At 43.9% G+C, this 16148-nt stretch overlaps 1 protein-coding gene across 23 annotated transcripts in view; it reads left to right on the forward strand.

The window, feature by feature from the left end:
* Nucleotides 1–6574: 6574 nt before the first annotated feature.
* SERGEF (secretion regulating guanine nucleotide exchange factor) overlaps nucleotides 6575–16148 on the forward strand; it is a 233462-nt gene continuing 223888 nt past the window's right edge. For 8 of the 23 annotated variants that reach the window (XR_012093595.1, XR_012093580.1, XR_012093581.1 and 5 more), the window contains exons 1-7: nucleotides 6812–7228; nucleotides 7935–8017; nucleotides 8198–8225; nucleotides 8760–8830; nucleotides 11656–11791; nucleotides 12983–13138; nucleotides 15198–15292. Coding sequence is in view for 18 of the 23 variants with exons in the window: in XM_073017858.1 (XP_072873959.1) it covers nucleotides 7177–7228; nucleotides 7935–8017; nucleotides 8198–8225; nucleotides 8760–8830; nucleotides 11656–11791; nucleotides 12983–13138; nucleotides 15198–15292 (621 nt within the window). In the remaining 5 variants the exon portion in view is untranslated. The other 15 variants (XR_012093619.1, XM_073017901.1, XM_073017904.1 and 12 more) reach the window with 12 other exon arrangements.

Consider the following 16148-nt stretch of genomic DNA (forward strand, 5'->3'; position numbering starts at 1 on the left):
TTTTTTTTTTTTTAGATGTAGTTGCCCAGGCTGGAGAGTGCAGTGGTGCGATCTCGGCTCACTGCAAGCTCCGCCTCCCGGGTTCACGCCATTCTCCTGCCTCAGTCTCCTGAGTAGCTGGAACTACAGGCGCCTGCCATCACGTCTGGCTAATTTTTTTGTATTTTTAGTAGAGACGAGGTTTCACCGTGTTAGCCAGGATGGCCTCGATCTCCTGACCTCGTGATCTGCCTGCCTCGGCCTCCCAAAGTGGTGGGATTACAAGTGTGAGCCACTGCACCCAGCCAAACAATGGAAATTTTTAATGATGGATTTCAGTTCTTCTCACCTCTGGGTATTTGTAATATTTGGTAAATCAGGAGTCCTGAGAGTCTTAGAATTTTCATGCATTTTAAATATATGTCTTCAAAGCACCTAGGAATATGTAAATAGTTACCCAAATGTGAGAACAGAATTGAACTAAAAGCTTCATATATATATATATATATTTTTGTTTTTGTTTTTGTTTTTGAGACAGAGTCTCACTCTACTGCCCAGGCTGGAGTGCAGTTGCATGACTTCAGCTCGCTGCAACCTGGGATTGCAGGCCTGCTTCACCATGCCCAGCTAATTTTTGTTTTTTTAATAGAGATGGGGTTTCTCCATGTTGGCCAGGCTGGTCTTGAACTTCTGACCTCAGAAGATCCACCCACCTTATCCTCCCAAAGTGCTGGGATCGCAAGCATGAGCCACCATGCTCAGCCGGTTAATAATTCTTAATCAGTGAATCATTGTTCAAAGACATAGTTAATATTCTCATGACTTTTTAAGGACGCTCAAAAGCTGACCTTCAGAATGCCTACATTTCTTTACCTACATATTTTGCCATTTGGAGTTATACAAGTAGTAATGACACACCAAAATGTACATAATTTTGTTAGTTTTTAAGTTGGCTTCCAAATTCAAAAAAGAAAAAAATCCTGAATTCTCTAAAGGAATATATGATAGAGTCCATATATTAATTCATAGGAAGTGTTTAAGGTACTATGGTCTATTTTGGTCTAATCTTTGTTTTACTATATAATATACATTTATGATTTACAAGTTTGTTATTCAGTGCGATAATAAATGAACACAAAATTTATGTTCTCAACCAATATTTACTTTTTCCCAAACATACGTTAAAAATTGATTTAAACTTATATTAGCAATTTTATTAGTTTAGGAAATCCATTATATCTTATACTTCTTAAAAAGCCTATGGATATGAGATAGAAGCCAAACACCTCTGGAGCCTGGTAACCACTCTTCAGAGTTCTTGGTAAAGTCTTAGTGTTATGTTCCTGTCGACGAAAAGAGTCAAACACACTAAAGTATTTGAAGAGATTTATTCTGAGCCAAATATGAATGACCATGGCCCATGACACAGCCCTTAGGAGACCCTGAGAACATGTGCCCAAGGTGGTCAGCGTGCAGCTTGGATTTTATGCGTTTTAGGGAGACATGAGACTTCAGTCAAATATATTTATAAGGTACATTGGCTCAGTCCAGAAAGCTGGGATAATTCAAAGTGTTGGGTGGGAGGCTTCCAGATTATAGGTAGATTTAAAATTTTTCTAATTGGCAATTGATAGAAAGGAATGTCTGGGTTGCTGTATGAGTTTGCGGAGACCAGTTTTATCATGCAGGTGAAGCCACCAGATGGCAGGCTTCCAAGAGAATAGACTGTCAATTTTTCTTATCAGACTTAAGGTCTGTGTTGATATTAATGCTGGAGAGGTATAAGGAGGCATGTGTGTCACCCCCACTTCCAGTCATGGCCTGAATCAGCTTTTCAGGTTACATGTTAGAGTGCCCTGGCCTAGAAGAAAGTCCATTCAGATGGTTGGGGGGCCTTAGAATTTTATTTTTGGTGTACACTCCTCATCTGTAAAATGCACTAAGTCTCCTACACTGGATTATTGGAGAAGTTATGTTGCAAGAGGACCTTGCAAAAAAAAAAGCAAACTCCTCATTTTCCACATGTAAAGAATTATTAATACAGTCACTCTCTTAACAGATATTCCCCCTTAGCTTCTGGATGATCTTATCTTCCACAAGAGGGGATTAATTTTTGCTTCTAGTAGGCAGTATATAATGGCTTGGTAAAGTCTTAGTCCAGTTAGGGATTGAGCCAAAGAGAAGTTGAGCTTCAGTCTTTGTGAGGGCTGGTCTATTTCCAGTTCACTTTGACTTTTAGGGTGTAGCCCTTTAGGGATCTCAAGAGAAAACTATGGGTGTGTACCAGGGCTTCTCCTTGGGGGCTCTGGACTCCTACTTTTGTCCCCTCCTTCATGTCCACCATTCCCTCCTCCCATCCCTACCCTATGAGATTGCTAAAGGTACTGCTCAGCTTCTTAGTTGTTGATTTCAGTCAAGATTCTTAGCCTCCAAGACATTGCTTAGTAATTAGCAAGTGCTTCAAGGAGAAAAGTAGTGCCAAATATAATCTCTCAGCTTTCAGATCTTGGCCCTTCAAGTTCTTGCTGCTTTGATAGCTCTCCAATGACTTGAAATAGATATTAAAAATATTTTCTGTCAAATTTTCTAGTTGTTTTTTTGTGACAGAAAAGGTTTGCAGCTAGCTAATCTTCCTTTATCAAAAGTAGAAAACTGACCTTGAAGTAAATAACTTCTTTGAGCCTCAGTTTTCTCATCTATAAAACAATGATCCTGGCCAGGCAAGGTGGCTCACACCTGTAGCCCTAGCTACTTGGGAGGCTGAGGCAGGAGGATCACTTAAGCCCAGGAGGTAGAGGCTGCAGTAAGCCATTATCGTGCCACCTGCACTGGGCAACAGAGGGAGACCCTGCCTCAAAAAAACAAAACAAAATAAAATAATAATCCTAACAGCACTTATCATACTAGTATTATTGGGATGATCAAATAAAATAATCCAATGGGAAAAATTTCCTAATCTTTATGGTACAGAGATGCAATCTGTATGTTCCCAAATACTTTATATTTTCCTCTTTTGGGGAGACAAGACATCTGAAAGTAAAGCCATTAAATGGTTTAAATCTAGTCCCATTCAAGAACTGCAATTCATCCAGGCTGCTCATGGGAAGAACTAGGCAGTGGCGAGTACATAGGTGAAATAGTTGCAACATCTCAACACTTCCAATAAATTATATTAAGGGATATGACATAATAATATAACTGTAGGTTAGTTAAAATATTGATGCTTGTACATTCAAGGAGTGGAGTCAGAAAACAACTATATTCTTCCAGACCTCTCTCTATTAAAACTGGCTCTGTAGGTAGCTCTTCCTTGCCCTGCTGGATGAAATCTCAGATTGCTGCCTGAGTTTTCTGCTTGCTCACACGTAATAAAAAGCCCTTAGCTCCTAATTTCCATTTCTCTCTCTCTCTCTCTCTCTCTCTCTCTCACACACACACACACACATACTCTCTCTCTCTTTCAATATTTAAAAAGGCTAGTCCTGTGGAAAAACTTCAATAAAACAAACTTCAAGGTTGAAACTTTTTCCCTCCTCTAGAACTGAGAAAGGAGTGGGTGTTGCTTAGTTTCTTCATTTCCTTGTCCCTTGTTACTTAGTGGATGCCTGGGACTCCTCCAGGGTTGGGGAGATGTAGAGGGGAGGAGAGGTAAGGAGGAGAAAAGTTCTTTTTGGTCTGATACTGTTGTGAGTTGGCATCAGTGTTTTCTGTACTTGGTAAGTATTTCATGCTGACATTTTCTTGTGGGCGTTTTGGAAGACCTTCCTACCTTCTTATTTCTTGGGATTTCTTGATGTGGGTAAATGTATCTCTGTGGGCTGTTAAATTCATTTCCCTCACCCTTAAGGAATCTAGTGATTGACTCTCTTGTGGGTGTCACTTCACCCTTCCAGAAATTCTCTTGGACAAGGTCTAAGACCATCCCCCAGCCAGTTTGTTCATGTATGGGAAATGGACAGTTTTTATTTTGAAAAACTCTGGGTGTGAAAGACCTCCCCAAAGAATCAGTTTGTCTTCGCTCAGCTATTAGAGCGGATATCCAGCCACAAGCCCTTGTATTTCTCAGAACAGATTGGACAGAAGCCTGTCTGGCTCCTAATCTAGAGGGATGCATACCACGCTCTCCCAGGGACCCAGCTAAACTAACTTTCCTTAGACATGAGATGGGTGAGACCTACACCACATTGATAATTGTGGTCACATATCCTACTAGAATTTTCTCTGGTCTCTCAACCTTTTTTGTAGACTGAAAGTCATACACTGGTTTCTAGACAGTTGCTTTGCAGTCCTGCTTTGGTGGTCTTGCACCTTATTTTATGATATAGGAGTAACTGGCATTTGTTGCTCAGCCAAAACTTGTTGCGGGAAGTCAGGGACCCCAAACGGAGGGACCGGCTGGAGCTGCGGCAGAGGAACATAAACTGTGAAGATTTCATGGACATTTATCAGTTCCCAAATAATATTCTTATAATTTCTTACACCTGTCTTACCTTAATCTCTTAATCCTGTTGTCTTTGTAAACTGAGGATGTACGTCACCTCAGGACCACTATGACAATTGTGTTAACTGAACAAATTGATTGTAAAGCATGTGTGTTTGAACAATATGAAATCAGCGCACCTTGAAAAAGAACAGAGTAACAGCGATTTTCAGGGAACAAGGGAAGACAACCATCAGGTCTGACTGCCTGTGGGGTCGGGCAAAATAGAGCCATATTTTTCTTCTTGCAGAGAGCCTGTAAACGGACATGCAAGTAGGGAAGATATCGCTAAATTCTTTTCCTAGCAAGGAATGTTAATAATTAATACCCTGGGGAAGGAACGTATTTCTGGGGGGAGGTCTACAAACGGCCACTCTGGGAATGTCTGTCTTATGCGGTTGCAATAAGGACTGAGATATGCCCTGGTCTCCAGCAGTAACCTCAGGCTTACTAGGGTGGGGAAAAACCCCATCCTGGTAAATTTGAGGTCTGACTGGTTCTCTGCTCTCGAACCCTGTTTTCTGTTGTTTAAGAGGTTTATCAAGACAATACGTGCACTGCTGAACATAGACACTTATCAGTAATTCTGCTTTTGTCCTTGCCTTGTGATCTTTGCTTTTGCCCTTTGCCTTGTGATCTTCGTTGGACCCTTATTGGGAGTTTCTGATTTTGCCCTCATTCTGTTTCCTCAGAACCATTTGATCTTTGTTCGCCTTTTTGCCCTTTGAAGCATGTGATCTTTGTGACCTACTCCCTGTTCACACACCTCCTCCCCTTTTGAAATCCTTAATAAAAACTTGCTGGTTTTGCAGCTCGGGGGGCATCACGGTCCTACCGATATGTGACGTCACCCCCAGTGGCCCAGCTGTAAAATTCTTCTCTTTGTACTCTTTCTCTTTATTTCTCAGCCGGCCAACACTTGTGGAAAATAGAAAGAACCTATGTTGAAATACTGGGGGCGAGTTCCCCCGATAAAAACTGAGTGGGGAAGAGTCCCATTTTTACATCTTGTTACACATGCTAGCAAGAAATGGTCAGCACAAAAAAGCCCACTCATAAGAGAGTCAGCAAGCATGGTATAGCTCCTGCACATTCAGATCCCTAGAGAATGAAGAGCTGTTTTCTCTCTCCAAAGTTGGCATTTTTCTTGGTATGGTCATCGACATTCTCCAGATGCCACACGTTGGAGAGAGAAAGGTCAGGGCTGCCCTCAAGTGGTCTTACAGGCAGAAATTCCTAAGAGTGGATGGAGTAAAAGAACAGGAAAGAACAGTGTAAGAGCTCACTAAAACACTTTCCAGAAGCCCAGGGGTGAAGGGCGGTGAGTGCTGGAGGCCCTTGTCAGCAGAGGGGCCAAGTGTTACCGAATGAGGATGATCATCTTTAATGTGACCTCATGTGTTCTGTATTCCTGATACCAGTGCCATATTTTCCTTCAGATAAATTGAACTTAACTCCCACCAGCAACACGACGCTGTCTGAGAAAAGTCATTTTATATGGAAATGTTCGTTGGGTGACGATTATCCAGTATTATTAATAGAATGAGCTCAGGGCCATGCCCGGAGCGCCGAGGCTGCCCCGGCAGGAGTCCACGCTAACCAGCCTCCCCCATTAAGCGTCGTGAGGCGCGGGTTCCCGCTCCATGCCAGGTGCAGAGGGCGACACTGGCGACGTGCCACTCCACTCGCCTCCCAAGGCGCCCCCTCAGATGTTTGCGAACGCACATCAAAGCAGGCTCAAGACAATTGCTCCTGAGATGCCCGGCAGGACCCTGCCCTACCCGTCAGGCTCCATTTCTTGTTCCCGCAAATGGTGATGCCATCCCTGCCCTGTCAGCCCCTCTGGGCTGTCGTAGGCCTCCAAGGAGACAAAAACACGAAGGAGCTTTGTGAACTGTGGCGCGCAGTGCACCTGTATGAAACATGAAATTATGACTAAAAATAAAGAGTACGAGTGGGAGGAGCGAGAGGCTGAGAGGCCCAGCGCGACAGGAGGCTGCGGGCTGAGACGCTGCGAGCGCCGCCGGGGCGGGCTGACTGGAAGGCGGCTCCGGGTTTGTCATCCGGCCCCGCCCACCACTGGTCCCCAAAGGCCCGGGGGCGCGTCCGCACCCCCTCTCCTGGCCCGCGGGCCCCTTCCCACCACAGATCCCTCCCGGCGCCCGCCCCATTCGCGACCCAGGTCCCGCCCCTGCGCCAGGGCTCCCGCGCCCACCCCTCCCCGGCAGGCCCCGCCCTCGTGCGGCCCCTCCCGGAAGCGCCAGCAGAGCGACCTCGCATGGAGCGCGAGCCCAGCGCTTCGGAGGCCGCCCCCGCGGCGGCCGTGCTTTTCGCCTGGGTACGTGACTCCGCCCCCGAGCCAGGGCCAGCTGAGGGGCGCCAAGACGTGGGAGCTCTTGGCCGCGGCTTGGGCAGTTCAGGGGCTGGGTGGCCGAGATCCGAGCAGGGCTCTGGGTTGGAGGATCCTGGGCTGGGAGCAGGGGAGGAGCGGGCGGGGAGGGAAGGGTCTTTGCGGTCGACTTAGGGGCCTGCCGGCTGGCGGGGCCGGAGCCGGAGGTGCTGTGGCGCTGCGGGAAGAACCTGCCTGGGGCAGAGCGTCTGGTTCCGCGAGAGCCCTGCAGCCCGCATAGCACCTGGAAGATAGCGCGAAGGGCTCGGTGGAGAGGATCGCCCGGTCCCAGAGCCCCGTGGGGCCACCTGTGCCCCCCACCCTCCTGATGCCTGGAGGAGGGAGGCCGTGTCCCAGCCTGGCGAGTGCATCCTTTGGATGTGAGGCCTGCCGTGTTTGGTCGCTCACAAGGCACAGACCCTACCTATTTGCTGATACTCTGCTGTGACCGGTTCTTGCCTGTCTTGGGGAAGTTGAGCTGCTGTTGGTTTGACGGGAGCATTGGGAGAGACAGGGTCATCTTGATGTGTGTTTGGGAGACAGGAGGTTTCGTGCACAGGAGCGTGGCAGGTGGCCGACCAGCATGCACAGGAATGAGCTGCGTCTTGTGCTTCTTCATAGCGCGTATCACAATTTTAATGATGTCTATAATTTATTATTAACGCCAGTCTCTCTGGCTAGAAAGTGTGGTGAGAGTGGGTGCTGTGCCTGTCTTGTTCACAGTGTCTCTCTTGGTGTCTGGCACATTGTAGGTCCCCAGTAAATACTTGTTGACGAATGAGTGATCCGTGTGCCTACCCATGTGCTGGTGTTGGGGAAATACACGAGTGAAATACACATGAGTGAGAGACTTCCAGTTCTTGTGTTGGGTGAGAGCAAAAGTATAACCTGCATTGCTGTTAAAATCAGTATTAATTGACCATTTTTTAAAGAAGTAATGATCAGTACAAGGAGGCACTGGTTCAATGTGGTGCTACAGTTTGGCAGGAGGGAGAGCATGGCCTGCGGTAGTCTGGGTGGCTGGGCGTCTTTGAGGTGGCCCGGGAGCTGGGGGATTGAATGTGTGCTGTCTCTGGCTTTTTCCAGGCAGGAGACTGGCGTCTGTGTGGACAGAGGAAACATCAGGCAGAAACAAACCTTTAATATTCGGCCTTGTCTGTACTGAAACAGTATGTCTGTAAAATATGTTTAATAGGTTGTTGACACCCTTCTGCTGTGTTTGGAGAACTGGTGGTGTGTTTTTGCTGCTGCATAATCTGAAACTGTGGGGGTGTGTTGGCCGGCTAGGGCTACCATAACAAAATACCACACAATAGAGGCTTAAACAACAGAAATTTATTTTCTCACAGTTCCAGAGGCTAGAAGGCCAAGATCAAGGTGTGAGTAGGTTTGGTTTCTCCTGAGGCCTCTCTCTGGCTTGCAGATGTCTGCCTTCTCACTGTGTCCTCACATGGCTTTTTTCACTGTGTCCTCACATGGCCTTTTCTGTGTGTGTTAGCATCCCTGGTGTCTCTTCTTTTAAGGACACCAGTTATATTGGATTAGGGCCCCACCCTTATGACCTCATTTAACCTTAATTGCCCCTTTAAAGGCCCCCTCTCCAAATACAGTAAGGTACTAAAGGTTAGGGCTCCAACATGTGAATTTTGGGGGAATAAAGTTCAGTTCACAGTTACCTTGTTAGGGATGTGTGTGTGTGTGTGCGCGTGCGAGTGCGCATGCATACATGTGCACGTGTGATATGTCTGGTGTGTTTGTAAGGAAAAAAGGCAAACAACAGTTGTAATAGGTTGTGTTAAATTTCGCTTCATCTTGCTTTATCCTGGATTTAGGGCCTCTCTCAGCATTACAAAAATTGGTACCATAGTTTGAACCTCAGAGTGCCCATGTGTCATATTACTTTTCTCCCAGGTGTTCAGCAGCCTTGCACCCCTGGTAATGGGACAGCCATGGAGATCTCAGGGCTGACCAAGAAATACTATGTGTGTATACTCTATATTCCCCTTCATGTTGAGCGACAGTCTTTCATAGGGTCTTACATTCGTTCACCATATAAATGCATGTACATCTTCTTCGGGCCAGCACAGTTTCAGATGCAGGGGAAACAGCAGTGAGCAAAGCAGAGTTCCTGCCCTCCTGGAGTTTAGTTTCTAGCAGGGGAGGTGTACAGTAAACAAGTAGACATATATAATGTAACATCAAGAAGTGGCATGAAGAAAAATAAAGCAGAAAATGAGTGATATGGGGATGCTATTTTAGATAAGGTCATACAGTTAACCACCTGCCAGGTAAGCTCTGGGATGGTTCACTGTATGTTCTTTTTTTATTTTTTCTTAGAGACACAGTAAGGTACAGTAAAAGGTACAGGGCATCAGACTTTTTGCCTATCCAGATGTTAACTATGGAAAATTACTTAACCTCTCTGAGCCTTAGTTTCTTCCTCTGTGAAATGGGAGTAATAATGTCCTTCTTAGTTGTGAGGATTAAAGGTGAATGCGCAGTATGGAGAGAAGCACTCAGTAATTGGTAGCTAATAATTGCCCCATGTGGGCTCCTGGGACTTATGCCCCTGCTATGGCTTACTCTTCCATCTTTGAGTTCTTACAGCCCAGGATGGCTGTGAAATAGACTACAAGGGGATGGATTATATATGTATGTATGTATGTAAGCATGTCTGTATGTATTTGTTGTAATTATTTTACATCACCTTTCCTCATTCAGGTGTCTTCAAAAACAAATATATTTAAAATATTTTACTTCTCATCTCCAGGAAGAATCAGCTAGGAGTAGATACTTCAATAAATTATAAAGATTTCTGAAATCTTAGTAAGATTCTCTCTGCAGGTCCACAATCCCTTATCTTCAATTCTGAATACAAAAAGCTCTGAAAATCCAAAACTTACTGGACATAAGGCCATTTATAGTATTTGGCCACTTCTTATGAATATTTGTACTTTTTAATGCAGAAAGATTATTGTTTTGCTTATGGGCTGCTGTCCCTGGACCTTGCATCAGCATATATGACATGTATACTGTATTACTTTTCTAAAAGCTGTAAAATTCTGAATCTGAAATACATCTGATTGTAAGCATTTCAGATTAGGGATTATGGACCTTTTTTGTATAATAATAATAATAATAATAATAGACATATTGCCTGTCAAGGGGAAATCTGTCCCCTTACTGGAATCTCACCATGTGAATCTTGGAGCCACATAGCACTGAACTTGAAAAGGCCCTTAGAGATCATTGCCAACCTCTTTCACTGTACAAATGAAATAATGACGTGCCTTGCTTTAAGGCACAAAATCCTTAGCCAACTTTGATTCCAGAGTCATTGTCAGTTTTCCCATTATGGGTGTGGGGAGGAGGAACAAGAACTAATTCCAGGATGTTGCCCTCCCATTTTGATGCTGTTTCTCCCTCATTTTTTTCTTTTCTTAACTTCCCTAGGTAGTTAGTTTTTATCAGAAGCAACCCCTGTGCTGTCTCCCAAAGGCAATACATGGGGGCTGGAGCATAAGAAGGGAAAGTTGAGGAATATCACTGGCTGAGTTGTGGGTGCTTAGGACTCTTCTCATATGGAAATCGTGGTGTTCTGAGGATGGGGCCTCTAACTAAATATGGGTTGCATATAACAGCCGGTAAGAATGATCCTAACAGGTCATTTCCTCTTTGGTCAGTTTCCCACTTGACAAAGGAAGGGTAAGATTTACATTCCCAAATACTCCAAAGTCCTTCAGTGAGCGAATTATTATTATTTTTCTTTTCAGATTTTGGGGAAGGGATTTAAGGAGGGAAGAAAGGAGATGGGGTGAGAGGGTTTCTAAGTCTGAAACTCTGTCTGTCCTGAGCTGTCCCCATGATTACTCAAGGACAAGGGGAGACAGTTTTGCCCACAGCTCCAGAGACGCAGATAACAAAGGAATGACCTTCATTCTTCTTCATGCTGGCCCCTGTAGGGGTCTGTGAGCAGCTTCTACTGGAACTTTGTTTGGATTCTGTGTCCATATTTATAATTTATTTGAAATGTGCTGGATAGCGTTCTCTTTTAGGGGCTGAAGTTCAGCTAGGGAAAGCAGTGAGGTGGCATGGGACGTGGGTGTAGGGGGAGGGAGTAAGGAGAGATATGAGATACTCCTGCCAAGGACTCGAGGCTCAGAACTCTCTCTAGAGAAGACAAGGCCCTCCTCCTCAAGAGGCTGTCTTGTTCTCAGTCAGAAGAACCTTGATTTAGGATATGGCCTCTCTTTTCATGGCCACTCTAAGAGGAAAGGCTACTTTACCCCATCACCTCTAGAGGGTTGGGCTAGGCCAAGGACCTCATAGGACTTCTGCCCCCCCAACCATGGCTGGCATTGCTGCTTTGCCTTCTAGGGCCTGAGGTAGAAAAAAGTGTGGGTTCTTCAGCTGCTGCAGGAGGCCAAGAGGCAGGGCATTTGTCCTTTGCCCCAGTAAATTAAGCCTGCCAGGGTACCTACCTAGGAACTTTCCTGGATGTGAATTTCCTCCACTATTATGGTCCTGAGTCTCTTACTAATGGTATTACAGATCAGGGGTCAGGAGACGGTGTTACATGTTGTTTTCTGGTGCTTGTTATTATATATTTGAATAAACAGTGCTGTGAGTATTTGCCATGAAGGAGCTAAATTTTTTTTTTTTTTTTTTTTTTTAAGAATGAGCTTAAGAAATCTCATCTGTTATAGGCTCTGAGAGATACGTCAGGGTGAGAAAGATAGAGACAGGTAAATAGACATTGACAGTCATGGTTCCCAAACTTTTTCATCTTTGGCTTATTCATCTGTAGGGTGCAAATAGCTATGGGCAACTTGGCCTCGGCCATAAGGAAGATGTGCTGTTGCCCCAGCAACTGAATGACTTCTGTAAACCCAGGAGTGTCAGGAGGATCACAGGAGGAGGAGGCCACTCTGCAGTTGTCACAGGTAACTTCCTTCAAAAGTAGATAGTCACTCATTTTCTTAGTTAGACATTTTCCCCTGGATATGATATTGCCATTTTTCAGCCTTTTGTATTTTGCAGAGGAAAATAATGTATTTTTGTGAAACATTTTTGTGAAAGAGCCAAATTGCCATCAGAGGATCCTAGATTTTCAGGGCTGGAAGGACTTCAGAGATCTTCTTCTAGGCCACCTCTTTCCCTCACCCCCTCCATTGTACAAATGAAACTCAGAAAGGAACACTGATTGCTTAACATCACAAGGCAAATAAGTGGCAGAATTACAATGTATATTTTACACCATAGGAGTTAGAAGTGTTTGTAATTAGATTGGATATTCCTTGAGAGCAAAAACTGTGCATTTCCCTTAATCCTCCCTTACTGTATCTAGGATAGCACTTAACAAGTAGTACAAGTGCTACAATGTTGTAAAGGGGGGCATATTGCATCTGGTTAAGAACATGAGCTCTGGAATCAAATCTCTGGGTTCAGATCCTGGTTCTGTGACTTACTATCTATGTGGCCTTGGGCAAATAGCCACAGTTTCTGAATCTGTTACATGAGGATAATAATGGTGGGTGAAGAGAGCCAGTGAGTTAGCAGGGCTCCATTCTGACTGTCATGGGTCCTGGGTGCTTTTCCCTTTATGGACCCCTTTCTTTGTAAAGAAATAAAATCATATTTTACAACTGTGTTGGTATAAAGATGGATATTAATATAATACACTCTGGATTTAGTGTTATATATGCATTGTTACTGTATTATCTTTTTCTCATTTCAAAATAACTAAAAATTAAGCCACTCTGTGGGCCTCTGAAAGTGTTGTGGGCCCTAAACACTATGCCTAAAGGATGAATCCGCCCTGCACACAAAGCTGTTAAAACAGTACCTGGCACATTCTAAATGTTAAATAAATGTTGGCTTTTTGTTCCAGTAGATGCTCAGTTTGGTGACTGACCACTGCTCCAAGACTTGAAGTTTCTATGTAGGTATTAGTTTGAGGCCCTTGGTCTTGTGTTGTTTGGCTCCAGAATACATGAACATACACAACTTATTAACTTGGATGGGAAAAAAAGTTATTGGTCTGAGACTCCAAATAATTAGTGAAATCTTTTTGTTCATTTTGCAGTTGTGTTTTTCCCAGTGCACGCTATCACTGGTGCCTTTATATTTTACAGATGGAGGAGACCTCTTTGTTTGTGGTCTGAACAAAGATGGGCAACTGGGGCTTGGTCACACAGAGGATATCCCATATTTTACCCTCTGCAAATCCCTCTTTGGCTGTCCCATCCAACAGGTGGCCTGTGGCTGGGATTTTACCATTATACTCACAGGTGAGTTCACTCCTAGGTAAATTTGTATCACCACAAAGGCTTTGGGTGAGAACAGTATGATGGTGGTGACTGCCGATTAAATGAAAGCCTCTTTGTGTTTAAAAGGCACACACAAGGCCCGGTGCGGTGGCTCACAATTGTAATTACAGCACTTTGGGAGGCCAAGGCTGGTGTATCGCTTGAGGTCAGGAGTTCGAGACCACCCTGGCCAACATGGTAAAACCCCGTCTCTACTAAAAATACAAAAATTAGCCAGGTGTGGTACCCCATGCGTATAGTCCCAGCTACTCTGTAGTCCCAGCTGTTTGGGAGGCTGAGGCAGGCGAATCACTTGAACCTGGGAGGTGGAGCTTGCAGTAAGCTGAGATGCACCATTGCACCCCAACCTGAGCAACAGAGCAATACTCCATCTCAAAATAAATAAAAATAAATAAAAAGCACACACAAATTTTCCCTCTGGTTGTCAAGAAAAGTTGTGGACTACCTTTTCTAAGGAGAGTTTAATGGTAAAGGAGACTGGGATTGGGGTGGAAAACTTGTCAGAGAGTAGGGAATAGACTAGATCACCTTTGGTGGCCACTTCCTGTCCCAAAAGTTCGTGATAGCTGCATGCCTGGGGTAGCTGGCCAGTGGCCAGCAGTGGCAGCGAAGGGTTATTTGTGGGGAGTGTGGTAGGAAAATATGAGGCAATAGTGGTTGTCAAAACAGTGATGGCAGCTTTTTCCCACTGTGGGATTTTTTTTTTTTTTTTTTTTAATAATTGGTATTGGGCAGATCTGTTTGGTCTTTGTGAAGCCAGGTAGCAGGATAGGATATGGCCAGAGGGTTATTAGAATAATGCACTTGGGAACAGCCAGAAGTAGTTACTTTGTCAGCTGATGTCTGTTCCCTTGAAGCAGTTTTGACCTCTCTGTTCAGCTTTGCTCTGTCTAGCTGGCCATTCTGGATTTAAAGGACCATCTATGGTTTCTGACCAGGCTCCCTCTTTGCCACAGTCCTCTGGCAAGGGCATCTTCTGTCACCCTTCTGTCATAAACCCTTGTGGATTCTCCCAGACATAGCTCGGATCCCTAGCTTTTTAGAGTTGGCCTTCTGTAACTGTTCCCTAGCTATCTTTGTGCCTTGTCTCTTATTCTCCACACTCCTCATACTTTTCTTTCTAGTCATACCAAGCAGTACATGCTCTTCTGTCTGTCTGGACCAGCCCCTCTTGTCTGTCTGATGGACTCAAATCCCAGCTTTAAAACCCTGCTCAAGTGTCACCATCCTCCTCTGTGGAGGGGTTCTGTAATATGTGTTGAATTTGATGGTAATTATTAGAATCTAAATAATAACTATCATTTATGAAGTGTTTATTGTGAGCCTATGTTTTGGATTGTAAGGAGTTAGTAGATAATGCTGTTTCCTGCTCACATTTGGAGCCAGTTGTGAGAAAGGCACAGAGAAGTCATAATGGAGATTAAAAACTATTGGCTTTTCACTGGTAAAGGCTAAATTGGAGGACGGGATTAATGATGAGGCCAGTGGTCCTAATATTCTTCTGGTCCAAACTTACCCCCAAATCTCTAGGCTTTCCCCACAGGGAAATACTTCCTATGTGTCAGCCTAGAATGACTAACAGGGAGGTGCCAAGCCACACATGTCCTATCCCGTCTCCTAAACTCACCAGTTGGTTACATGACCGCTGTCTCCTAGAAAGCAGTGAGGATGGGGAAGGGCACGGAGAAAAGCTGGAGTGTTTTACTAATGGAAACTTTGTCACATGGAAGCATGAAAAGTGAGAAATTACTATCCTCCCATCCCAATACTGTGCACTGAGTTAAGTGTTCTACACAGATAATCTGTTATTAATGAGATAATAGAATAGACAGTCGGTGTAGAATGCTTAACCTGGTGCCCAGTGTTTTCATTCCCAGAGGAATAAAAGCAGGGAATGTGGTCTGAATGCACTGAAGCATTTCCCCTCATCCCCTTTGCATCTCTCACCCTGCACCATTTAACCATTGGTCACAGACATCTTACTTCATAGATCTGCAATTTAAGGATTTGTATTTTGCAGAAAATGGTCAAGTTCTATCATGTGGATCCAACTCCTTTGGCCAGTTAGGAGTTCCTCATGGACCTCGAAGATGTGTGGTTCCCCAGGCCATTGAGGTGAGGACAGTTAATATTTAGCTTGCCCATGACCTGTTAAAGTGTTTCTGAGGTATTAACCTATCTCTTCCCAGAATAAAAGGCTGTCAGGATCCCTGAAAACCCATGGGGTAGGAGAATTCAAGTTGAAAAATAGGTCCTTCTGGGAAAAGTTAAGTTGGGAGGTAGATGTTGTGAATGAAAACCTCTGTTAGTTTTTATACACTTTATATGAAGTTTTGTGAAATAAAACAATAAAAGTAATACATCTCATAAGGGTATTAATGACATTTTACAGTTCTAAAATTAGTAATAATGGAAATTATCTTAGAAATAGGTCCAAATAGTAGTGATTTGTCAAAAGACACTAAGCTGGGCAAATGGTATAGGCCAGTGCCAGCCAGTAGAAATATAATGTGAGCTGTATATAATTTAAAATTTTCTAGTAGCTCCTTTTAAAAAAGAAACAGGTGAAATTAATTTTTAAAATAAAAGCATTATTGAACTATAATTCAGGTACCATAAAATTAACCCCTTTAAAATGTATATCCACAGAAATGAACAACCAATATCATTATCTTATTTTAGAACATTTTCATTACCACCAAAAGAAACTATATACTTAATAGCAGTCAATTCCTATTCTCCCCTCCCCTCAGCTCCTGGTGAGTACTAATCTACTTTTTGTCTCTATGGATTGCCTGTTCTGGACATTTCATATAAATGAAATAATAAAATATGTGACCTGGCTCCTTTTACTTCACTTGATGCTTTCAAGTTTTGTCCATGTTGTAGCATGTAGGTGAAATTAATTTGAATAACTTTTAAATTAATACAGTATATCTACACTATTATTTCAGCATGTCATCAGTATAAA

This window comes from Chlorocebus sabaeus, chromosome 1 (genome assembly GCF_047675955.1).
Source record: "Chlorocebus sabaeus isolate Y175 chromosome 1, mChlSab1.0.hap1, whole genome shotgun sequence".
Classification (NCBI taxonomy): domain Eukaryota; kingdom Metazoa; phylum Chordata; class Mammalia; order Primates; family Cercopithecidae; genus Chlorocebus; species Chlorocebus sabaeus.